The sequence below is a fragment of the Dasypus novemcinctus genome, chromosome 9, assembly GCF_030445035.2.
Source record: "Dasypus novemcinctus isolate mDasNov1 chromosome 9, mDasNov1.1.hap2, whole genome shotgun sequence".
Classification (NCBI taxonomy): domain Eukaryota; kingdom Metazoa; phylum Chordata; class Mammalia; order Cingulata; family Dasypodidae; genus Dasypus; species Dasypus novemcinctus.
In genome coordinates, this window is record NC_080681.1 from 81,104,735 (window position 1) to 81,131,307 (window position 26,573).

Sequence of the window (26,573 nt, forward strand, 5' to 3'; positions counted from 1 at the left end):
AGCACTCTCCGCGCGTGGTCCCCAACCATTGGCCGCAGTGCCCAACTACTCCGCAGGCCGCGAATGGAAGGCGGCCAGGTGCGGGTGGAGGTGATGCTAGCCCCCGCCTCAAGGTCTGCGCAGAGGCGACGCCCCAGCACCGAGCACCTGGCCAGGGCAGCAGCGTTCTGAGGCGGTGCACTGGGACGCGGCCCGCGGAGCTCGGCAGAATGAGGAGGCTGCGACTGCTGCCGCTGCTCCTGGCGGCCTGCGCGCTGGAGGCGCCAGCGCAGCGCCGCGTCTACCTGCGCGAGGAGTTCGAAGACGGGGGTAAGCGGCGGGGCCGGGGAGGCACAGCAGACCAGACTGCTACCTGCTCTTCCTCAATCCCTTGTCCCAATGGTCAGGCTGGCTTTCCTAGGTTGGACCGGTTTAGAGCTAGAAGGACTTCAGTTCAAGTCCCTGCTCGCTGCTTTCTAGCTGTGCGCTCTTGGGTGAGTCACTTACCCTGTCTGTGTTTTCCTTCTCTAAAAATTGAGGACAACAATATGGATCTTGCAACACTGTTCTGGAAATCAAATAAGGTGTGTAAAGCATAGTCCCTAGTATATAGTAGGTGTGCAATAAATGTTTGTTCCCTTTCCTTCATCCTGAAAACTTATACAAGTGAACCCGGGAAGGAAGATGTGAGCATTAATAGTGAAAAAATTTTGTGTGTCGTAAAATATCAGCTCCCAGAGGATCTGGAGGTCATCTTGTTTTGCCTCAAGAACTTCAGCAGAATTACGGCAGGGCTTACTTACCTTAGGACAGGTGTTCAGTGTTGCGATTTCACCCTGAAAAATACTATTGATGTGTGTGTGTGCAAAGTCTGATTCTTTGAGAGGGCAGTGGGGTGCACTTGCTTAGCAACCAGTGTTGTTTGGATTTGAGTCCATATTCCACCTCTAAAGCCTGGGTAAGCCCGTTCCATTCTCCTTTCTGAGATTTAATTTCCCAATCTGCGATACAAGTAACACTGTATTTAGGGTAACAAGGTACAGAAGTGGTTAAAAGGAAGAATAACTCTAGGAATGGGGAGTGGCCCAGACAACTTCAGGAGAAGGTGAAACACAAGCAAGGTTTTGAAGGATGAGTAAGAGTTTATCAGGAGTACAGAGATGGGAAGAAGGACATTGCAGTCAGAAGAATAGCTGGTACAAAGATTCCAAGTTATGGAAGACAGTAGTGTCATCTCCAGGGAACTAGAAAGTATGAAGGGGAAGGTGGTTAAAGTGAGACTGAAGAAGCAGGTAGGGGCCAAGGCAAGGGGGCTAAGGAGCCTGGGCTTTTGCTGAAAGCAGTGGGGAGCTAGTACATGTAGTAAGCAGGGGACAGACAAGATCGGACCTGGATATTAGAAAGGGCACTTCAGCAAAAACGTGGTGGAGGGTGGATTGTAAGCTGACTGAAGCTGAGTTTGGAGACAGAAAAACTATCTGTAGGCTACTGTAATCTTGTAATCATCTTGGTGAAAAGTGATAAAGCCTGTTCCAGAGTGATATTGGTGAGAGTAGAGGGGAAGGGACAGATAGGAGAGATCTTTAGGAGTTGGCTGAAGAGTGAGATGCAGGAAGCCCCTCCAGGGAAACCTTTTTACAAGGCACAAGTCCTACCAAGGACCCCCATTTTATGATTGATGCCAACCATCCTTTGCAGGGAGCTCTGTGAGTCTAAGCTTCTGACTGCTAGCTCTTGGGCCCGCCCTCCTGCCTGGGCTGGATTTTACTTACATCACAACTCATCCTGTCAGAAGGCAGAGAGAACACGCACAGACCTGCAGTTACCTCCCCGAGGGCTGAGCACCACTTGCCCATTGTTTTAGAAGTGAGGTGCCCAAGAATGTTACGAATAAACATTTATGAAATGCTCCTTGGAATCATGCAGACAGGGACTCTGGAGCCCAAGACAGTTGGTAAGGCCAAAATCAAGAACAAAACTCAGCAGCTTATGTAGAGGTAAGGCTGATGTAGATGATGTCATCTCCTCCAGGAAGCCGCCCCTAGGCCTCCCCTGATCCCCACAACCCCAGTGCTTCCTTCGTGTCAGTCCCGCTCACACTATGGTTGTCTATTTACCTGATTCTCCCCTGCTTTCCCAATATCAAAGTCAGCTCCTGGCCCAGAGAGGTGCCAGAACAGGGTTATTGAATCATTGAATGATGAATTGAACATAGATAAAACCCCCCCAAAACACACCTCATGAAGAGAATTGTTTTAAGAAATCTCCCTGTAGTAGAAACATGAAATTGTTAAGATCGAGTGCCTACCTTAAAGGAATCAATCCAAAATGTAATCATTATGCTGAAAACTGAATTCAGAGAGAGATGATCAGGGCCAGATTCTGCTTACTAGTTAAGAGGGGCTGGTTAGTGGGATCATCAGTATTATGAGGTTTATCCTAAACTTAGAAGATCCAGAAGCCCAATACTATTAGGGTATTTAGAACTGGGAAGATTTAGATACAGACTTTTCTATCCAAACTCATAAAAGGCTGATGTATAAACCAGGCACCAGTAAGTTCATGACCATCTCAGACTTAACATGTCTAAAAGAAAAACTCTTGTTTTCTCCTCCAACCTACTCTATGGCTGGTCTTCTCCATCTTTATAAGGGTCCCAATCTTACTTGGTTGCTCAGGTCAAAACCTAAGTGTCATCCTTGATTCCTTTATTTGTTTCTTCTCTCACATCTACTCCATCAGCAAGACCAATTGACTCTACATTAGAAATATATTCTGAATTTGATTATTTTTCCCTTCCATGTTGCTACCTACCCTAGGCCAAGTCTATTTTTGCTTTCCCCTAGTATCTTCTCTCATAAATGATCTCAGAATGATCCTTTTGAAAGGTCCAGATTGTATCATTCTGAAACTTAAAATCTACAGTGCCTTCCTATTATTAAACTTAGCATAAAATCCAACCTTTTTACAATGGCCTACAGGAATCTCTGTTATCTGGCCCCTGCCTATCTCTCAAATCTTATCTCCCAATTATTCATTACATGCCAGCCACGTTGGCTTTCTTGCTGTTTTTCCTACATTCCAAGATCAGTTCCTTCTCGTGGCCTTTGCTCTTGCTGTGACTTCTGGCTGGAATATTCTTCCCTTAGCCCTTCCCATGATTTGCCTCTTCCTATCATTCAGGAGTCTGCTTAAATGTCTCCTTCTTGCAGGGGGTGGAAGGGGGGAACTTCCTTGTTCATCTTATCTAAAATTATTTCCCCATAAGTAGTTAAATAAATATGTATTTCTTTATGTGACTTAATTTTTTTAAAATCAGCTTTAATGAGATAGAATTTACATAAAATAAAATGTACCCACTGAAAGTGTACCACTTATTGAATTTTGACAAATGTGTATACCTGTATCACCACAATCAAGATGTAAATACATGTCATCTTCAAAAGTTTCTACATCAATCCTTGCATGCTTAATTCTTTTAGAATGCTTTTCACTATATGGTTATTTTCTTGTTCATGTATTTATTTATTGCTTCTCTCTCCTTCCATTCGATTAGCTTCCTGAGAATATAGTCCTTCTCTGTCTTGTTCATTGCTTATTCACAGCACCTATAACAGTGCCTAGAAAAAACACATAGGAGGGACTCAATATTTTTTGTTGAATGAATGAATGAATGATTTCTCCTAAGGAGTGACCATTTTCAGAGATCACATTGCTCATACTAGCCATGGCAAACCCTTCCTGGTTGTCAGGGACTGGGAAATCAAAATCGGAACTGAGTCAAGATTTAATCTTTGAAAAAAAAAAAAAAAAAAAAGAAAAGGAAACGGACTTTGGCCCAGTGGTTAGGGCGTCCGTCTACCACATGGGAGGTCCGCGGTTCAAGCCCCGGGCCTCCTTGACCCGTGTGGAGCTGGCCCATGCGCAGCGCTAATGCGCGCAAGGAGTGCCGTGCCACGCAAGGGTGTCCCCCGCGTGGGGGAGCCCCACGCGCAAGGAGTGCGCCCGTGAGGAAAGCCGCCCAGCGTGAAAAGAAAGAGCAGCCTGCCCAGGAATGGCGCTGCCCACACTTCCCGAGCCGCTGACGACAACAGAAGCGGACAAAGAAACAAGACGCAGCAAATAGACACCAAGAACAGACAACCAGGGGAGGGGGGGGAATTAAATAAATAAATAAATCTTAAAAAAAAAAAAAAAAAAAAAATTTAATCTTTGTAGAATGTTGTGTACCAGGGAATACTTTTCTTTATAAATCACTTTACTGAGTCTCTCAGAAATTCTATCAGGAAGATGCTATTCTTTCTTTTTGTTATGGGATTCAGAGACGTTGAGTTGCTTTCTTAAAGTTTTACAGCTAGTGTCAAATGCTGTAAGGAGGTGAAGTAAGGCAAAGTCTTGAAATCATTCATTGCATTTTATTGTTAGGAAATTCATTTGATAACTCATTGGAATGGTGGGGGGGGGAGCCTAACTGCAATGGTTTGAAGGGTGGATAAGTGCTTGGAAAGTGAATCCTGCAGGTATGGACTACACTGTGGAGAATTTTGGCTGAGGTGGGAAGTAGAAATTCCCCTAATTAGGAAACTTGGGATGCGTAATGAAGGTGAAAGATTCGGTTGTTTAGGGAGAAGGTGCAGAAGGCACATGGGCGAGGGAGTGTGAGGAGTGAGCAAGGCAAGGGACTCGCAATCTCTTTCAACTTTATAACACCTGCACCTGGCCTAGTGCCTGGCACATAGAAAGAGCTCAGTGAAAAGCTGTGGAAAGAAGTGGGAGGGAATAAAGAGTGTGAGAGGTAGGCAAGAAGAAGCCAGTAGCCTGAGAAGAAATGGAGGAAGTCAAAGAACAGGTGTTCTTCAAGTAACAGAATGTGAGAATTGGAGGATAGAAAGCCTCATGGAAGGGTATGTTTGAGATTGCAGAAGTGAGGAAAAAGCCTTTATTTCTGCTGTTCTCCAACTGTTACAGGCCACAGCAATCAGAGGGTATGTCAGTGACCAGAGGGTGTGCAAGGCCCTTAGAGTTCCACCCTTTCGTTGTACAGATGGGGAAAGGGAGACTCAGAGAGAAGAGGTGATTTTCCAAAAGTCTCACAGTGAGTCAGTGGCAGAGATGTGAGTTGAACCCAGGTCTCCCGCCTCCATGAGGGATACATTGACCTTAGACAAATTATATAAGCTGTCAGGTGTCAGGTGGCCAGCAGGTAGTAGTACCAGTGGCCTCAGGGACAACACGAGCTTTTGAAATCCAGGCCTTGCATGGAGCTTGGCATTTTAGGATATACAGAAATGTTGGTTGATTGAATTGGAGAATCATTATATTAATGATATGAATAGGTGTGAAGGGAGGATTGATGGTGACAGCAGTGTCCATTGTAAAAATACAAAATCAGGCAGGAGGAAACTGGAATTCAGATGAGAGGCTGAATGATGCAGGAGTCACAAGGTGTGTGTGTGTATGTGTGAATGTGAATTCTGCCAGCTCTCAGACTTGACCATGAAAACTTGGCTGAAGAGCCATTCCGAGACAAAGGGCCTCTGTGCCCAGCTGGCTCAGACCGCCAAGGACAGCCCAGCAGGGCTGAGGAACAGCCTGCTGCTCAGGCCTCCGACTGATAAGCAATTGGGACCATCTGCAGATCGTGGATACTTGGACATGCTGGGTCTGGGAAAGAATCACCCTGGACACATGCCCGAACTGAAGAGGCCTGATCCAGCTGGCCTTTCCAGGCTCAAGTACAAACTGATGGCAGGGAAACCTCTCTGGGGACCTCAGGGAGGTGGAGGCAAAAGCAGAGACTTTGGAATCAGACAGATGAGACTTCAAGTCCTGATTCTGCCACTTGCTCAGAGGGTAATTTACTAAAATCTGGCCACCCCATCTAAAACAACACCCTGTCATTCTTAATTTTCTTCATAGAATTATTATTGCCTGATACCATGTTTCATATTTATATATTATTTTGTTTCAAGATTGTAATCATCCTTTCCAATTAGAATGTAAGGGAGGAACAGTTGCTTTGCTCACTGCCTAGCACATAATAAGCCCATAATAAACAAATGAATAAATAGATGGATTGATAGAGGAAATCTGTTGAAAGACTATTGAAGCCTCTCCCTCTCTCTTCTTGTCAGATGTATCCACTCTGGCCTTGATTATTTTGTTTTGTAGATATGAGAGGGAGTCTATAAGGGAGATGCAATGAGATTTGGAATTAATACATCATTAGTGACTGCAATTCCAGATCCCTGGATAATTTACCTTAAAATTTTCTCTCTTAAAGTTTAAATATGCTATATTCTTATGGTTTGTGCCCATATCTGAACATATATTGTACTTCAATTAAAAAGCTGACTTTAAAAAATAAATCCATCTAATGGTTTCCAATACTATTCACCAATAAAAGACACTAGAGCTTCTTAGAGAAATGGCTGATTTTAGGACTGGAGCAGGAAATATGCAAGACAACCCTGAATATTCTTGTAGTGCCAGAAAATAAGGAAGTGCTCAAAAAACAAAAACAAAAATGACTATGACTATGATCTCCCTGAAGGCAGGGACCTTGTCAGATTCATGTCTTTGACCTGTTACAGGCACAAAGTGAATGTTCAAGAAATATTTATTGGGAAGTGGTTCTGGCTCAACTGACAGAGCATCTGCCTACCATATGGAGGATCCAGGGTTCAATACCCAGGGCTTCCTGACCCATGTGATGAGCTGGCCCATGTGCAGTGCTGCCATGCAATGAGTGCCGTGTCATGCAGGGGTGTCCCCTGCATAGGAGTGCCCCACGTGCAAGGAGTGCACCTTGCAAGGAGGGCCACCCTGAGTGAAAAAAAACCACAGCCCACCCAGAGTTGTGCCGCACACATGGAGACCTGACGCAGCAAGATGATGAATCAAAAAAAGCGACACAGTTTCCCGGTGCCACGACAAGAATGCAAGTGGACACAGAGGAACACACAGCGAGTGGACACAGAGAGCAGACAACGGGGGGAAGGGAAGAGAAATAAATTAAATAAATCTTAAAAAAAAAAGATATTTATTGAATGCCAGAGTGCAGAAGAACTGGGTTCTAGTCTCAGCTCTACAACTGACAACTAGATGTCATGAGCAAGTCACTTCCTTCTCTGGGCTTCAGTTTCCCTATCTGTGATATTAGGAGGTCAGATGAAATGAATGCTAAGGGTCATTTTCACTTGAACTTTTTCATATAGTAAACATTAAAATGTGACTTTATTAAGCAGGTGACATTATTCTCCTAATGTCAGGTTTCTTATTATTCTAAAATTAATTTTATTTAGAAACTTTCAAAATTTATAAATACTCTGTACCTACCAAGTAACAATTCCTCCTTCTACCCCCACCTCCCTCTTTGCCTTGGCATCCTCTAATCTACTTTATTGCTAAGAATTTGCTATTTCTAGATATTTCATATAAGTGAAATCATACCTTATCTGTCCTTATGTGACTCCTTATTTTGAGACATCCTAAATTATGTCAGGGTTGACTTGTACCAATACATTTACCCAGAATAATAATTAGTGATGAGAAGTCCTGAGTTCTGTTCTAACCTCCCCTACCATAAAGTCCAAGGCCAAGGTTTGTCTGTCCATGCTTGTTAAGCTCAGTTAGCATTTTTCAATGGATAAATGAACCAATCAATCCATTTGTAAGGTTGAGAATCTCATGGCTTAGGCAAAAACCATGATCATGCATCCATTCAAGAGATTATTTTTGAAATTGACTCTGCGCTAAACCCAGGGACACAATCATGGGCAAGAGTTTTGGAGTTTACCAGTCTAGTAGGAAAGATAGGCATTACTTGAATTCTACATGAATGACTGTATTAATTACAAACCTTAGTAAAGTACTATAATTGAATCTGACACTTCCTGCACACTTTTTAGGTTACAAAGGGCTTTTCATACACATCCCGTTCTGGGAAACCTTGTAGTAGTGGGATTAAAAGTATTGGCTTAAAAGTACAGACTGGTGTTGCAAAGGCCTGGGTCTGAGCCTAGCTTACCCACTTAAAAGCTGTGCTCTCAGGCAAGGTTCTGAGCCTCATTTTCCTCAACTTTTGAATGGGGGAAGAAACCAGATTCATCGTAGATCTGTTGTGAGAATGTAATGAGATAGTTCATGTAAAATATGCAGCACAATGCCTACTATATGGTGGCTTTTATTATTATTATACATTTTTTTCTCCATAGCATTTTCCCTGTATCTCCTTCTTGCCCCAGAGGAGAGAGAGGCCATGCTTGAAATCAGACAGGTGTGGGTTTAAATCTCAGATCCACCACTACTAGATACAAAATAGAATGAATAATATCTATCTCATAGCATCGTACATGGGAATAAATGAGGTTAAGTTTTTAGGAAGTCAAACACAGGGCCTAACGTATATGATAATGAATTTTTTGACTTGGGCATCAATTCTTATCCTTATCCTTCATTCAGCCAACTATGGTGGGAGAAGCAGGGTCTACTGAAACCACAGCAACTTTAGGCAAAAAGAACCTCCTGAAACCCCCCTCTCAAGAGGGAGTGGTAGATGAGGGGTCATTGAGAATTCCTGGCCTGTGTAACACTGAGACCTTGGGAGGGCCAGAAGAAGCAATGGAAAGCAAGCCCGAGTCCTCTAGGTTTCTTGAGGGAAGGTAGTTGAGTCCTCAGATCTGAGTAAGGGGACAGAACCAGTTCAGAGTGGTCTTCTCAGATGTGTTTTGATGTGGCATTTTCATAGGTCAGGTTAAGGCAGTAACACTGGATATTGGGAAGGAGATTTGAGAAGTGTCCACTCAGCTGCAGGGGAGATGAAGTAAAGGCTACCCTCAAGGCCTCTTCCATCTCAAGCTGCCAAATTGCCCTGTGATTTGGGATCATGGTGGGCCCAGGATGTGGGAGTCAGAAACTCTGAGGCATAAAACCAAAAAGGCATTGAATGTTTGGTGGAGTTCCAGGTCCCGAGAAGAATGTCTCTTTGTCTACATGCCAAAACAAAACAAATTTATCAGCATCTCCTTGAAACAGCAAGGGAGAGTCTAAACAATTTAAGCAATAAGGAAGAGTAAGTGGAAGCTGATTGTACAATAGCTCATTACTAATTCAAGAAGCATGAAGTGATATTGCTAATCTCTTTATCTGGTGAGCTGATTTTATTATTTTATTTTAGTAAACATGAAATATACATAAGGGCTTGGTCCCCCTAACTGTACTTTTCTATCTACTTTTATGATTGAAAATGTCTCATCTTTTTCAACCATACATTTCCATGGTGCATTTCAGAATTTAACCGTCAAGGTGGAGCATGGGTGGGACATTCATGTTCTATTTGGTAGTTAGGCCTTTCTACACGTAGTGCACAAAGGGTAGGATTCAGGCATCAGATAATGTGGTATATGGAATTGTGTTGTCTAGTTTGGACATGTTCCTGGTCTTGGTCTGCATTCTGGTGGATGTGGAAAAATTGTAAATAAAATCTCATCAAGATGTTACTTCAGTTAAGGTATGGCCCAACTAAATCAGGTTGGACTTTAATCTGGATTTCTGGAGTTCTTTATAAACAGAGTGAAAGTCAGACAGGCACAGCAAAAGAAGCCAGGAGAGGCTGCCACATGCATTGTCATGTGACAGAAAAGCCAAGGACCAAGTATCACGGGCAGCCAGCCCCAGGTCTCCACAGTCTTCTGGGAGAAAGCATCCTTTGCTGATGCCTCAATTTTGGACTTCTCCTAACCTCGAAACCATGAGCCAATAAATTCCCATTGTTTAAGCCAATTTACTATACACCAGCTGGAAAATTAAAATAGACAGTGAGGGAGATTTCAGAAATATTGGAATCATCTCCTAATATTCCCTTACCTTTTCCATAAAGCTTGGTCGGCCTTGGCTGCATTCTATTGACAGTAAGAAAACACAGATCATTTCTGTGTGCTCCTTTTTTTCTCCTCTACCCTTAGATGGATGGAAAAAACGGTGGGTGGAATCTAAACATAAGCCGGATTATGGTAAATTTCAGCTGACTGCAGGAAAATTTTATGGAGACAAAGAGAAAGATAAAGGTAATTATTGAAATTCAGGAATATACTAACTGACTAGAAAAAAAATCTGTTTGTATACAATTGTTTTTATTCATGATCACCAATTCATTTCTTTTTCTTAAAATAAGAATGTAGTAGATGGTAAAGAGTGAACAGGCTTCTTGAAGACAATCTCAAGAAAAATTATAATGGCCATTTATTGAACAACAGGTATTTAAACTAAGCCCTTACATATATTAACCTTATTAATTCTCCTAATACTTAATACACCACCTAATAATGTGGTAGTTACTATTATTTTCTCAGTTTTGCAGAGGGGTCTCAGAGAAGTTAAGCAATTTGTCCAAGGCTACACAAACTGCTGGCAAGAGGCAGAGCTCATCTGAATCTAGGTCTGACTCCAAGTTCTGTGTTCATAACCACTAGACCATACTGCTTTTCCCAACTTTAGGATTTTTCAAATTACAGTCTGCACTTGAAATGGGGAAAGTACTGTATAGCCTCAAAATATTGCTCTTCCCTAGAGCAACATGATACAATGGAGAATGGAGACAGACCTAGGGGTAACTCATAGCTCCATGACTTACTGGCTGCATAATCTGGGCAAGTCCTTTGACTTCTCTGAGCCTTGATATTAGATGGAGATAAAAATGCAACGCTCATTAGACAGGGTGAACTCTGAGGACACCGTCCGTGGGCTTGGGTTTTCGTCTGAGGAAGTTTTTGTCCTATAAATAGAATTCATTGATCTTCTACTGGAGTGATTTCCCATCTTCTCCTTCCTGGCTACAGTTATGAATCTCATTTTCATGTTTATTAAAGGAGAGAATGAGGGACTGGCGCAGGCACTTTAAATCTCCTCCACTCTGGAAAACTGTTTGCAGAGGAGAGAGAACTGGAAGCTGACTGAGCCACCTATGGGTGGCCAACTATGCCTGTGCCTTGGGGACTCTGAGGCAGTCTGCACAGGCATCCATGTCCTCACAGTTTCATTCTTCAGTTGCCCCTCACATCTCACCCCACTCTTGTTCTTTGGGTTCTTCTCTTGTGCTCTAGAAGAGCCTTTCGGGTGCAAATAAGCTTCAGAGAGAGGGGAGATTATGCTGGGCTACATAGCAAATTTTGGCAGAGTAGATACACAATCTGGATCTTCTGCCTGTGGGTTCAGTGCTCTTTCCCTTGGGCCCTCTCATTCTTCCCTGAAATCACCCTGGGTTACTCCATCCCCACTTGAAGGGGAAGTAAGCTTATTTTAAAATGCATATAGCTCCTAAGGCAGTATCAGACATGAAAGTGCTTAACTTGGAGCATGGTATGCTATAGATGCTCAAGAGACGTTTTCTGAACCAGAATCCATGACCTGTGAGTCTTTCATGTAATTTTTTTTTAGATTTTTTTTTTTTTTTTTAATTTCTCTCTCCTTCCCCATCCCCACCCCCAGTTGTCTGCTCTCTGTGTCCATTCACTGTGTGTTCTTCTGTGACCACTTCTATCCTTATCAGAGGTACTGGGAATCTGTGTTTCTTTTTTTGTTGCATCATCTTGTTGTGTCAGCTCTCCATGTGTGTGGCTCCATTCTTGAGCAGGCTGCAATTTCTTTCACGCTGGGCGGCTCTCCTTACGGGGTGCACTCCTTGTGCGTGGGTCTCCCCTGCACGGGGGACACCCCTTCGTGGCACGGCACTCCTTGTGCGCATCAGCACTGCGCATGGGCCAGCTCCACGTGGGTCAAGGAGGCCCGTGACCTCCCATGTGGTAGGTGGACGCCCTATCCATTGGGCCAAGTCCGCTTCCCCCTTCCATGTAATTTAACACATTTATTAAGCATCTCCTGTATGCCTCGCCCTGAGGTTTGATTTTCTCATCTAAAAAGTAATGTGGTTTGGGAAGCGGGCTTGGCTGAACAGATAGAGCATCCGCCTACCATATGGGAGGTCCACAGTTCAAACCCGGGGCCTCCTTGACCCGTGTGGAACTGGCCCACGCACAGTGCTGATGCGCACAAGAAGTGCCATGCCACGCAGGGGTATCCCCCATGTAGGGGAGCCCCACATGCAAGGAGTGCTCCCTGTAAGGAGAGCTGCCTAGTGCAAAAGAAAGTTCAGCCTGCCCAGGAGTGGCACCGCACACACAGAGAGCTGATGCAGCAAGATGACGAATCAAAAAGAAACACAGTTTCCCGGTACCGCTGACAAGAATAGAAGCGGACACAAAAAAACACTCAGTGAATGGACACAGAGAGCAGACAACTGGGGGTGGGGGTGGGGGAGAGAGATAAATAAAAATAAATCTTAAAAAAAAAAAGTAATGTGGTTAGACTCTTATAACCCTGATAGTCACTGGAGGAGAAGGTGAAGTCTTGTGGTTGAGGTTGGGGACTCTGGAATCAGACAGACTTACTGGTTGTATGATCCTGGACAAGTGAGAGCCCCAGTGACTTCACGGTGACACAAAGATATTAACAGAGTCCACCTCATGGGGGTTTTATGAGGATTAGGAGAAGTTATACATGTCAGTGAAGCACATTGCCTGGTGAAGGATAAGTGTTCAATAAATGTAAGCAATTATTATTATTTGTTTGAAGAGGCGGTGCCAGGTCTCTACCTAACACAGCACTGATGCATGATAGGCAGAGACTGATTCTGGACACACAAGGAGCCTGAGAAGAAATGGGGCCTTATTTTGTAAAGCTGCAGAGCAGTATTCAAGTATTTCTTGAAAACCAGAGGCTGCATGGCATAGGAGAAAGAATCAGAGAAATATGGCCTAAAGTCCCAGCTCAGTTCCTTACTAGCTGTGTGACCCCAAGCAATCACTTCAATCCCCATAACTCACTTCTAATTTGTAAAGTAGGGATAATATCTATTTTACAGGGTTGCTCTAAGACTTGAATGGGATAATGTACACAAAATATCCAGCACAGCACCTGGCAAACAATAGGTGCACAGGAAAGTAGCAGGGGTTAGTTAGGCCATGTGCTGGGTCTCTTTGGAAGCTCTTTGGCCATTTAAGCCTAAAGACTCTGCTCTCTGCTCTCAGGTCTTCAGACCAGTGAAGATGCCAAGTTTTATGCCCTCTCAACCAGGTTTAAGCCGTTCAGCAATGAGAACGAGACCTTGGTGGTTCAGTTTTCAGTAAAACATGAGCAAGGCATCGATTGTGGTGGCGGCTATGTGAAACTCTTTCCTGACACCCTGAACCAAGAGGATATGAATTCAGAGTCGGAGTATTACATCATGTTTGGTAAGCTCTTTGATGGTAGCCACTGCTAGCCCCAGGAGGTCTTAATGAGAGTCACTGTAATAGAAGGAAAGCCTTGCTAAACGTGGAACAGAAATTGCCTAATGTGTTAGCTTTCCCCTACACAGTAGCATGCTTCAAAGACCTGTAAGAACTCTAAACCTAAATTTTAAATATAAATAGGTCAAGGGGGTGGGGAGTCACATGGAATCAACATGACACTAGTACAGGGAACAGCTCCAGCTTTCAGTGAAGTAGGAGGGGGTCATAAACTGTGCAAACATTCTTGAAGCTATCTGTTCCAGTAAGGCACTGTGCTCCGAAGGAGGTTCCAGCCCTCAGCAAGAGAAAGGTGCAGGTCAGGGCAATCACCTTTATGTGTCCAGAGTGTTGCCTCCTAAAATCTAAATATGTAACTGGGTCTTCTTGGGGCAGTTCAGCTCTCAGCTCCAACCTCAAATCCAATTTCAATGTTGTTATATTAAAAAACCACAAATCCAACTCCCAAGCAGTGATAACAGAATGTAGATTTTCTTTGGATGCTTTTGTACAAAGTAGGAGGAAAGGATTACTCTACATATCATACAGCAAAATTTCCTTAAAATTCTCTCCAACCATTTCTTTATTTCCTGGGGAGTTTCAGATCTCTCCCTTTAAGCCCTTGCCACAACTCTCTGCTACGGCCTATTTTAGTCCAAAAATTCTCCAATCCTGAGGATTCTGGGATGGTGATTCAACACCACTCTAATTGAGAGGGGCTTTAAATCCCATTGGGAAGATAGATAGGCCACCCACCGCTTTGCCCCCTTTTCCAGTCTGCATTGCTTCATCCCACCACTCAAATAGTCTCTTTATTATGTAGAGTGATATAGCACTCTGGGTGGCTAAAATTTGTGTCTCTGCCCATCTCTCTATTTTCCTCAGAATCCACCCTTCTCAGAAAGAGTTTATATGTGTGTGTGTGTGTGTGTCCCTAGAGGTGGTGGGAAAGTTGGAAATCATTTTTTAGATATCAGTTTTTTCTTTCCATGTGACTATTGTTTATCTTTGAACAACCTAACAAGGTACTGTTTTTTTTTTTGTTTTTTTTAAATATTTATTTATTATTATTATTATTTTTTAATTACATTAAAAAAATATATGAGGTCCCATTCAACCCCACCGCCCCCGCCCCCCACTCCCCCCACAGCAACACTCTCTCCCATCATCGTGATACATCCATTGCACCTGGTAAGTTCATCTCTGAACATCACTGCACCCCATAGTCAATGGTCCACATCATAGCCCAGACTCTCTCACGTTCCATCCAGTGGGCCCTGGGGGGATCTACAGTGTCCCGTAATTGTCCGTGAAGCACTATCCAGGACAACTCCATGTCCCGAAAACGCCTCCACATCTCATCTCTTCCTCCCATTCCCCACACCCAGCAGCCCCCATGGCTACCGTTCCCACACCCATTCCACATTTTCTCTGTGGACATTGGATTGGTTGTGTCCATTGCACACCTATGTCAAGTGAGGGCTTAGATTCCACATGGGTACTGGATGCACTCTTCCCGCTTCTAGTTGTAGACACTCTAGGCTCCATGTTGTGGTGGTTGACCTTCTTCAACTCCATGTTAGCTGAGTGGAGTAAGTCCAATAAGTCAAAGTGTAGGAGCTGAAGTCTGTTGAGGCTCTGGGCCTGGGTGTCATATTATCAGTCCAGAGATTCAAATCCCCTACATATATCTTAAACCCAGCACCAACTACAATTCCAATAAAGTAGCATGCAAGTCTTGTGAAAAGAGATCCCCTCTGAGTCCATTTCCATCACGCAGAAACACCAGCTCCAAAGAAGGGCCATCTGTCATGGCAGTGAACCCCTTCTGCCATGACCATAGAACCCGTGGGTCTCTTTATCCCTCAAAAGAACCAATACCTGGGGTTGTATCTACCTTATCTGTCTCTTAGACTCTGTTCAGTTGTACATAGGGGTATTCCTTCTGACAACCTCCAGACTCTTTTTTAGAGACTCACAGCCTTATAATCTCATTTCTCTTTTCCATTTCCCCCTTACATTAGGTCAAACCGCTTCCCGAAGTCATGTTATTATATGTAGATAGGTATATTCTGCTGTTCCGCATTGAATCTTTAATTCAAGGTCATTTTCTAGTTGCTTCTTCAGCTGGTATGTGGTAGTGATCCCTCGGTGCCAGGGAGGCTCATCCCCGGGTGTCGTGTCCCACGCTGGGGGGGAATGCATCACATCTACACGCTGAGTTTGGCTGTGAGAGTGGCCACATTTGAGTAACATGAAGGCTGTCAGGAGGAAACCCCCAGGCACAATGCTACTCTAGGCCTTGTTCTTATTGCAGGTGCATAGGCTCAAAAGTGTAGCCATTAGTATCAAGAGCCCACTGTTGGGCCCTCCTTCCTTCCTGGTTCTTGCCGTTGCACCTGGAGGATTGCCGCTGCTCTCCCAGGGCCCACAAAAGTGACCCCCCGGCCAGGAGCCCAGTACCCCCCCAGCTGTTGTTTTTAATTGTTTCCACTATGAGTATATATAGATATTACCATATACCCTGGGCATATACCCTGTATAACTCCCTGTCAACCATATATATCCTGTCAATAACATCCCATATCAGTATTCCTCCGCTGCCATTGTTGAACCACTCTGTGATCCAAAACTTCCCGTAAAGTGAATCCCAACATAATGTCAGCTTCAGAAGAGTCTTAGATCACCAAAATTCATATATACAATATACAGTATTTCCCCAGATCCACCATAAAACCTTTTCCCTTCCACAGCAATAATCTTTTAACTTATTCATATCATATTTCCTGAAACTGATGTACAGATTCCGAAACTATAGTTTTCAAACAAGGTAACATTTGTGCTTACTATGTGGTCCATACTTTAGGTTGTACAGTTTTCTAAATTTTTTAGTTATCCTATGTTTTGTCTTATGGTTTTCATTATTAGTCTGTCATCCCCTATATGTTTTTGGTGTAATATTAGCTGTTTTATATTCATCCTCGTGTACTCTCACATAACTCCTCTTTTGCCCCCTTATTTACCTTTGTTCCATCCATTGCACGTCCATTTTCCCCTCCCCTTAGGGCCCACAACGCCTGCCAATCTAATGCCCTGGGAGCCGTCCTTTCTCACGAGAGATACAGTTCTCTCTATTCGACGGCATTAGTCTTCCCCAGGATATGGGTCCACCCCACCCAATGGTAGAACACACCTTGGCAAAATGAGCCTTCAGCTATTCCCTCCGGAGTCCTCCCGCATCAGACCATACCCCCTGAGCGTCCTAACCAGGTAACCCTCCTACTTATACTTTGATACGTTTTACTCAACATTTAGTTCTCAATGAACTTCTGGCACTCTCCCATGTTTGTATGTTGCCCCTCCCTCCCACCTATTTCTTGGACCATATTTCCCCTCTTCCCATCCCCAGACCCCCTCAAACCCAGAAAACCCCACCCGAAGGTAACCCCTTGCCCCCATTTTGTCCCTTCTTTGTGCTCATACTTACCCCCAGCTCATCACAGATTCCACCCCTACAGACATTAACTCACATCCTTCCTCCACCCCCCGATTTCCAGTAAGCCACTTTTCCACAAGGTACTGTTAAGATCTCCATTTTACAGCTGCAAAAACAAAAGCAAGAAAGGATTTGAACCCAGTCTGCCTGCCTCTAAAGATTGTATTCCTTTTACTCCTTCTCTACTTCAGTTTAGCGGGAATGCAGGTTTAAGATTAAGTTTTTTTTTAAAGGTGGAATGTAAGACATACTTTTAAAGAGGTATTATTAAAAAAAAAAGTGTTGAGGTGCTATGAGATCACAGATGGCATAATTCAGTCTAAGTGGTTTCTTTTTGGAGGAGGTATGAATTGTTCTTTGAAGAATAAGATGTTAGTAGGCAGAGAATAAGGTGGAGGAAGTAAGTGTGCAGAAGCTCAGAAGAAAGAAATTAAAATGTGCGTATGGAGGATATAGTCAGAGAGTAATAACATGGGAGATGAATTTGAAAAAAACTAGGTTAAAAGCTATTCCTCAATGCCTTTAAATGTACACTAAGGAGCTTGAATTTCATTTTCTAGACAATGACTATTAAAATTTTGAAGGAGGGGAGCAGAAGTGGTTCAAGCAGTTGAGCACCTGCCTCCCACACAGGAGGTCCCAGGTTCAGTACCTGGTGCCTCCTAAAGAAAAAATAGACCAAGAGATGACAACAAGCCAAAAAAAAAAAAAAAAAAAAACCCCACAAAACAACAAGCAGACAACTGAGTGCAAACAACAAGCAAAAACAAAGAGCAAACATGAGGGAGCTGTCTTGGGGGGAGAGAAGAGAAAAAATAGTTCAGAAAATTTTTTTGAAGGAGATGGGGAAGGAATGGAAGGGAGAAGTGATTTTATTACATATATGTTTTATTTTAATAAAAGCTTTGCTTAAGGGGCACTCCATACAGAGGGAGCTACAATAAAACAGAAGAAATTAATTGTAGGACAGTGCCTCTCAGTCTCCCTTGAGTTTTTCCGTCATTAGTGGCTGTAAAATCTCTTCGATTTAGAATATTCTACTAAAACAATAAGATGCTCTAAGAAATGAAGGAAGTGGAGAAGCTGGAGATTGAACTCTGTTCTTCAGGATCAAGAGGGAGAAGAACTCTAGCCAGAAGATGAGGCTGAAGGATGGGAGAGAAGAAAGGGGGAAAAGTACAATGATGACAGCAATATATCTATTAAATCTTTTGAACTCTAAAAGGTCACATTAGGGCCATTCTGAAAATGAAGAAGTTAAGATTGTGAGGATATGCAATATATCCAAGAGAAGTGGGTCATTCCCCAGAGCTGGCACCAGAAAGTCTAGGGAATGTCCTGGAAGGGAACAGAAAGATGCCACACTCTCTTATTACCTCCATTCTACTGTGGCTCAGCCCTTTGCCCAGACCCAGAAGAGTCACTGGTGGTTTAAAACAGCCTAGAAGGTTTGACAAGAGAAGTAGAGCCCTAGTTCCCACAGAAGTGGGGAAAGTAAATATTATCTAGGAGGCAGAGAAGCTTAGTATAAAGAAAATAAACTTTGGAGTTGGACAGACTAGGGTACCAATTCTTTCTCTATTATGATCTTGGTCAAGTTGGTTAAGCCCACTGAACCTTAAAGTTTCCTCATCTTGAAAATAGAAATAAAATTATTAAGTTTCACCAGCATACTTTATTGTAAATAAGAGAAATCAAAACATAGCAATTTACATTAAAAAAGAAATATATGAAAAGGCTATTGCAAAACTCACAGAATTGGTGGAAAAGATGAAGACACAGATTTGGAAACAAGCCAGTAGCCTCTCTATCAGTGCAGTCACCCTACTGGATTGAACAAACTCCTCATTCCTCTGAAGGTTCAAAGTCCTGGGAGGGAAAGTATGAATGGCCTTGGCTGTACTGGGGCAATGAAGTAAAAGACTTGAAAGGAAGATCCACCAGGGACCCTTTGGACTTCTGTTGGAGGGCAGGTCACTTTATATACCCTCCCACCAAGACAACACACACTGGAGGGGGAATAATTTCCCCAAAAGGAGACCAGGGTGCTGAGCGCCAGGGCAAAATGGGCCAGAAAATGACTATTGTCCCCTACACAGCCTTCCCAGTTAGGTATTAAGATTTAGTGAAAGACTGTATAAATAACCTGGCATGGAGTATGTGCTCAGGACCTGGGGGTTGTTATAATTTCTATGAAGTGTTGCTAGGGCGCCTAGGTGGAACTTAGAAGGAATTGTCTAACAGAAACATTAAGAGGGAGGCCCCAGTGCAGAGGCCTCAGAGATCGTTAAAGATTAAATAGGCTTCTGTAGATTAGTCCAGCATGAAGTAAAGCATCGGAGTTTGGTTAGAGTGGTCACTGGTCTGTCATTCCTGCCCCTCTCTGATATAGCAACTGGAACTCATAGTACTGTGTATTTAGGATTAATGAGGCTTTCGTGAGCAAGCCTAAGAATCTACCTACCATATATATTGTTTCCTTAGAAAAATGTTTTTCAAGTTCTCAGCATGGAGGAGCAGAAAAGCACAAACTTTGCTGCTAGTTAGACTTGGGTTTGAATCCTAGCTACTTATTAACTGTTTGAACATGGGCATGTTGTTTAACCTTTCTGAGCCACACTTTTCCTAGCTAGAAGTGGGGATAATAGCACCTACTTGTTGAGAGAATTAAATGATGTTGTATAAAGTGCCTAGCCCAGGCCTAGCACAGGAGGGGCTTCTGGTGGGTTTGACCCATGTGGAGCCCTGGCAGGAGATCAGAGGAAGAGAAGAGCTTCCTACCTGGCTTCCCTTTGCACAGGTCTCTGGAAACCATTCCTTCTCCTTGCCCCTTCAGACCGAGGAGTGAAACAGCCCCAAGGACAGCATTATTTACATTTTCTCACCACCTTGCCCACATTTCTATAAACCGTCTATAGTAAATCCTCCTCAAATAATCCTAAATTTCCATCTGGGAGCCTGCTTGATACACAGGTAGAATCTGCCTTGGATCTTGGCCTCAGACCAGGCAAACTACCTGAAAGTGGTGAGTACTTATACACTGAGGTTTAATTTCCAGGCCCTGACATCTGTGGCTTTGGCAACAACAAGGTACAGGTCATCCTTCATTACCAAGGGAAATATCATGAGAACAACAAGACCATCAAGTGCAGGGTAAGTATGCAAGCAGGTCCTAAGCCTGTTTTACATATGTTATCTCATTTAAGCCTTACAAAAACCCTGTAAGTAAAGACCATTTTACAGGTTAGGAAATAGACCTAGATAAGTGCTATAAGGTGCAGGAGTCCATTTGGGAGCACTTAATCCCCTAGGAAGTCATATGAGGTCCTCTCTTGCAACAATGTTTGGCATGGCAGTCCTCATTACTAGATTGGAGGAGGAAAATGTTGAGATTAGAAGTGGAGGCAGTGGTGTTGGATTTATCTTAGTCACATCACACCAGATTGGTTGGAGGATAATAGCTAGATCTCAGCAGCAGCTTAACAGGTACTCATTGAGTGCCAACTCTGTGCTGGGCCTTGGGCTAGAGACACAGTGAGTCAGACAGTCTCTGCCCCCACAGAACTCACAGTGCAGTGACAGTGACAGTCAAGTAAAGGAGAGTGATCACCCAGTGTGATCAGAGTCTGTGCCAGACTTAGGAAACCACAAGATTTAGGAAATTCTTCTTAGAGAAGATTTCTCCTGTGCTGAATTTTGAAAAATGAGAAAGAATGGATCCTGTGAAGGGGTGTGACTATTTTAGGGTGGACTGAATTCTTCGAAAAGGTAAAAGTGAGAAAACCAAGGAGATGTGAGAGACAATGGCACTGCATGAGGTTTAGCACAGCTGGAGCACAGGACATGAGTCTAAAGAAGCCAGGATGACCTGGATTATTGGAGAACTCATGCGCAGGCCCAAGGCTTTCATTAGCAGGACTGTATACATGTATGTGTAGTGGCTCCCTGATGTTCCCCTCTGGGGCAGACCTTGTGCTGGGAGTTGCAGGCATAAGAGAAGAATCAGACATGACTCCAGCCATTGAGGAACTCATAGTCTAATAGTATCATAGTATTAGGACAGACAAATAGTGATCTCTAGAGTGATCTGAGCTCTGGTGGAGGTGGGAATAGGGGTTGAGGGAGATCAGGGGAGGCTAACGACCCAGTATAGGGGGTTAGGGAAGGCTCCTCTGAGTTTATACTTAGGAGAATGAACCCCAGAGTCTCTGCAGGGTAACCAGAGAAACAGGGCAAGGGACGGGGTGCAGTGCGCAACACAATTGAGATATTCCCCTGTTCTCTTTATAGATCAATAAAGACACTCATCTGTACACTCTGATCATTCGCCCAAATGCTACTTATGAAGTCAAAATCGACAACCAGCAGGTGGCAGCCGGGGATCTGGAGGACGATTGGGACTTCTTGCCTCCCAGGAAGATAAAAGACCCCTATGCACGGAAACCAAGGAAATGGGATGAACGTCTGCAAATAGAGGATCCTGAAGATAAGAAACCAGAGGTCAGAGAGAGGGTGTTTGGTGGGGAAACAGGGAGGGCCTCCACCATGGAGTTGGCAAAAGGAAGTTGGAAACAGTAGAGGAGTCTGGGGGTACCAGTCCCCCAAGAAGTTGTCCAGCTAAATACTGGTATCCAAAAAAATGTGGAGGGAAGGAGGCAGTTACTCAACATTTGCAGAGGATCTACTACGTACTAGGTACTTAATCAGATCCTTCTGGTGGTCCCTGTGAACAGAGTGAGTGTTCCGATCCCCCCTTTAAGGAAATTGCATTTTCATTTTATGGATATGATGTCATATAACTGATTTAGCATGTTATGGATAAAGAAAATGGAGTGACTTTCCCAAGCCCCTCACATGCCACATTCCTACCCCATGGGTTAGGGAAGCATCAGCTCCAGGTGGTGGAGATGCTGGGTGTCAGGCAGGTGGTAGCGTGGGACGCAGCAGCTGAAGTCCAGGCCTAGGGAGAGGCCTGCAGAGTGGCTGGCAGTGGCCCAGCCATGTGTAGGGAGATTCAGCAAAGGGCTGCAATTCCAGGGGACTGAGATGTAGTTGGGAAATTATGGCAGATGGTTAGGAAGTGTCAGGGCCTTCAGCACCACAAGGATGTAAGGTGCTGGGCTTACTGCCAGGCCCAGCAGGCACAGGCTCAGGGCGGCAAACTTAACCATAGAACCTCCCTCCTGATAATGACCATGTACCTGATAGAGTCAGGGTTTACTCAGGGCCTGGGGAAGAGGAGAGAGGGACAGGCCTCTGTGTCCCCTACTGAGTGGACCAGGGCTCTATCAACCCAATAGCTGCCAGGATAGAAGGCTGACTGTATGTCTCAGAAATCACAAAGCTGCTGAGATAGGCCAGGGCCTAGAGGGTTGGGCCAAACGATCATGAGTCTCATGGGCTGGGCATGGAAGTCAGCAAATGACCAGCACCAAGGTGAACTGTCACATAGACTGAACAAAGCCTTGGAGCTTTGAATTATAGAAAATGTAGAAGTTGGAAGAGGTTTTCGGTGGCTTGGAGCTCTGTCCTGGAAATAGGAGGGATCTGGAGTATAAGGGAGGACTGACATAGGTCTTAGAACATCCTGGAGTAAAAGGCAGGTCATCGAGAGAGGGTTTCAGGAACTGGGACCCAGGCTGGAAGCCCCATCGTGATAATAGGGGTACATGATTGGGAGAGGAGCAGGGCCGGAGATGAATGAATCCTTGTCAGTGAATGGGTGACCACATCTCATTTGAGCTTAAAGTACTCACAGTCAGGGTGATGGTGAGCCCAGGGTCAGGGATCAGCAGTGCTTAATGTATTTTTCTTTCCTGCATTGGGTTTATCTCCAGAGTCCTGGGCTAGACCTTCTTCCAAGGGATTGATAGGCCCAGCAGTGGGACAGAAGGGTGACAGGGGCAGTGACCCAGGTTCAGAGCAGCCTGACATGCTTTGGACCCCTCTTTCATTCTGGCCACTTGTACCTGTCCTTATGGAGAAACATTTCTTTTTAGGACTGGGAAGACTTTGAGTACATCCCAGACCCAGAGGCCAAGAAGCCAGATGACTGGAATGAGGAGATGGATGGGGTATGGGAGGGGCCTCTGATTCCAAACCCAAAGTATAAGGTGAGAGGTCTCTCTTCCCACTGAGGGTGGGAAGTAAGACAGAAGAGATATAAGTTTCTGTTTACTCTGACATCTTGTGCATATCTTCCCCCTTAGAGGACTATATATAGCCTCATCCGAGCCTCACTCCCAAATGCCTGCTTGGGAGAGGGTGGGCTGGTAAAGGCCAATACTGGGAGGTAGAGGGCTTGGCAATACTGGGTGAGAGATTTGTCCAGAGGCAGAAAGCAACAAGTCAGAGGAATCTGGTCAAAACAGGAAGTGGGTCAGGGGTCAGGAACCTGAAGTCTCAGAAGTGGGCCGAAGGGGAAGGGATAGGACATGAACGAGCCAAAGTCATTAGGAGGTGGGGAGGACTTCCTTTTAAGGGCTAACTTCCAGCCTAGTATAAGACTCAAGAGGAAGATGAAGGAATAAGCTATCACATGGCTCAGAGACAAAACTGGCTGGAGAAGCATGATTTTATTTGGCCACAGTTTCCTGTGCTACACAACAGGAAGAGAACAGCCCCAAGTGCCAGGGCCTCAGACGATGGTCCCTGTGAAGCTGTATTTTCCGGACTTCATGAATGAGTCTCTGCAAAGCGATGGGGCCGATGTTAGCATAGGTCCCTGCCACCTCCTTCATCACCTTCTGAGTAGAAAGGGGAATTTGGTAGAGTCTTGTCTGTTTGTTCAAAAAAGGGGAAAGAAGCTCCAGGAATCCTGCTCTGAATCCCCTCTGCCTAATATACAACTGTCTTTCTAAATAGGCCTTTCTGACTGAAATCAGAAGAATGGAAACATATTAACTCCATGTTCACTCTTTGGTTCTTTGTTTAGGGACAGTGGAAACCTCGGATCATTGACAATCCCAATTACCAAGGGGAATGGATTCATCCAGAAATAGACAACCCTAAATATAAGCCTGACCCCACCATTTGTCACTATCATAATATTAGTGTTCTTGGCCTGGACCTTTGGCAGGTAAATCTCTCTGGGCTCAGAGCTGCTGATCAACAGTTTCTCTAAATCTTTCACCAAGTGGAAAGAGCCCCAAGCTGGAAGTCACAAGACTTGAATAAGTCTTGATCTTTCTAAGCCCCAAACTGTTCATCTTAAACATGGGGGTAAGGGAAAGTGTTTGCAAATAATAATAATAATAATAATAATGATAATATCACACTACAGGAGCGGAGTGGCCTTTGGAGCCAGGCAAACTTGGGTTTGAATCCTGGCATGGATGGATGGATTGATGGATGGATGGATGGATAGATAGATAGATAGAATAAAATAAAATGAAGCTAATTGTATTCATTCTAATAATTATAATAGCTAAAATTTACTGAACCCCTACCATGTCCCAGGCTGTGCAATAGAGACTTTGCATATGCCATTTAATCCTCACTGTGAAATCTTTCATTTCTAAATGCAAAAACTAAGGCTTAGAAATGTTAAATATATAAGTTAAATATATAATATCTGGTAAGCCGAAAACCTGCTAAGCAGAAAAACTGGGATTTGAGTATAGGTTGTTGTTGTTTTTAACTCCCGATTCAGAGTTCCAATTCTTTATTTTGCCTGTTTGTCCTACATGCTTCATGGGGGCAGTTCTAAGGATAAAGGAGAAGCAGAGATATAGTAAAACTTTGAAACATTAAAATCCCTGGGAAAAAGTTGGGGGTGACTGTCCCAGCCATGACAGGGCCTGACCTAGCCTCCCTTTCTCTGCTTGTCATCTTTCCTGGCTGTGATTAAAAGGAAAAGGGATGAGTTCAGATACTCAGGCCTTTGGAGCATTAGTCTCTCTCTATTTCTCTCTCCCCTGGGACCTGTTACTGAGGATGGGTGGATTCTTGCACAACTCATGAAAAGGCAAAGTCAAGGCCCCTGGTCCGTGATCCCTCCCAGGAGACCTTTTAAAAGCTGTACTCATAGTTCTGCAAGAAGAATCCCTCTGAAGAGGAAGGAAATTCAATTTTTGAACACTGGCCTGGGTTCAAGTGCTTTACCAATATAATCTGCCTAATTCTCACAACACCTAAGATAGATATTATTACTCCTTATTACCCCTGTTCGACATTTGCGAGAATGCAGATTCAGAAATGTCAAGTGACATGCCCAAGGGCACATAGCTAGTGCTTGATAGAGACTGGATTCAAACACATATCTGTTGGCTATAAAGTCCCTGCTTTAATGACTATACCCACTTAATGATAGAGCCTCAAAACTGCAGCCACTGGTCCTTAGGTGTATCCCAGAAGTTCATGGCGTGGCTATGGAAGTCTCTCTTTCTGACCAGTGCTTTGTGCAATGCAGTCGCCAAATTTCTCTGGGACAGACTTTCCTTTTGAAGTCATTCCTTCCACTTTCTTGGTTTCCTGGCACCAGTGACCCATAGAGGAGTGGAAGCTGATGTGTAAAAATTACTGGACATATGGTAGGGGTTTAAGAGAAAAGGAAGGAGGAAGGAAGGGAAGGAGGCAAGGAGTGATAAAGGAAGGAACAGAATGTATCCTCTTTCCTTGTCTCTTCTGAAAAATGTGGATAAGTTTGCACAAGTTCCCATGGTTATCTTTTTTTCCCTTAACTGTTTCCTTTTAATACATAGCAGCGACTTTTTACAGCTTGTAAAAACAGACAATCATGTTAATATGCCTAATCTGATTGTTTCCTTAAAATGCATCCCCCCATCCCACACACAAAACATTAAGATACACGATTTAAACAGTATCTTTGTTTATCTACAAAATGAATCAATTATTCCACACTAACTGCTCTGGGTTCTTTCACCCTCTCTAAGCAGGCAAGCTTTGTTAGTTGAAGAATTTAAACCACGCCAGAGGAGTGCTTCTCAAACTGTAATGGGCGTATGAATCACCTAGAGATGTTGTTAAAATGCAGGTTCTGACCCAGCAGGTCTGGGACAAGGCCTTGAGAGTCTACATTTCTAACCCTCCCACATTATCTCCTCTTGATCTTGAAGGTGAAACAGTTCCACACCATGCTGACACCACCCTTGCAGGCATCCTTTTCTTCTAGCTTCTAATTGGGTCTGGCACTCAAGCTCCTACACCACTCTCCTAACTCAGCCAACCCAGCACATCCAGTTTAGCACAAGGGCCCTGCTCCTTATTGGGAAAGCCAAGAGACTCTCAAGTTCTCTCTGAGCACCTTACTTCTGGAGAAGGGTGGGAATTCGCCTACTTGCCTTGCCCCTACCTGGGTTTTCAACCCAGCTGCCCTACCTGTCCCAGTTTGGCCCCATCCTAATAAGCTCGTTAACTTTCCTGCGTAGTTCTACCCCTCCTGTACTGTGTTCCGAAACCCCCATACACAATCCCTTTGTCTTTGTTTCCTTAGGTAGAAGTAACTACGTTCTCTAGCTGGGGGGAGATGGAAGAGAGCAAAGAAAATTCTTTCTCTTACCTTTGGGATTCTCTATGATCTTTGAAGGATTAATGATACAAAATGCAATTTGTAGCACCTAGCTAAAATATTGCAAATCTTGTTGATATCCCCTATATCCTATGGTCTTACCACCTCCATGTTACTGATGAGGGAGCAGAAGACTCAGAGAAGTGACTTGACTCGTCAAAGTCCCAAGCTAAAAAGTCCAAAACCTATACTCTTCCCATTTTGTGATCTAAGTGGGATAGTGCAAGAAACCAGGTAGCATTCA

At 44.0% G+C, this 26,573-nt stretch overlaps 1 protein-coding gene across 1 annotated transcript in view; it reads left to right on the top strand.

The window, feature by feature from the left end:
* Positions 1–209: 209 nt before the first annotated feature.
* The window catches only part of LOC101439276 (calreticulin-like), a 34,082-nt gene continuing 7,718 nt past the window's right edge, over positions 210–26,573 (top strand). Inside the window, exons 1-7 of the mRNA XM_004476520.1 lie at positions 210–309; positions 9,945–10,046; positions 13,065–13,268; positions 19,859–19,953; positions 21,091–21,300; positions 22,800–22,913; positions 23,735–23,878. Of these exons, the coding sequence (XP_004476577.1) occupies positions 210–309; positions 9,945–10,046; positions 13,065–13,268; positions 19,859–19,953; positions 21,091–21,300; positions 22,800–22,913; positions 23,735–23,878 (969 nt within the window). The remainder of the gene's footprint in view (positions 310–9,944; positions 10,047–13,064; positions 13,269–19,858; positions 19,954–21,090; positions 21,301–22,799; positions 22,914–23,734; positions 23,879–26,573) is intronic.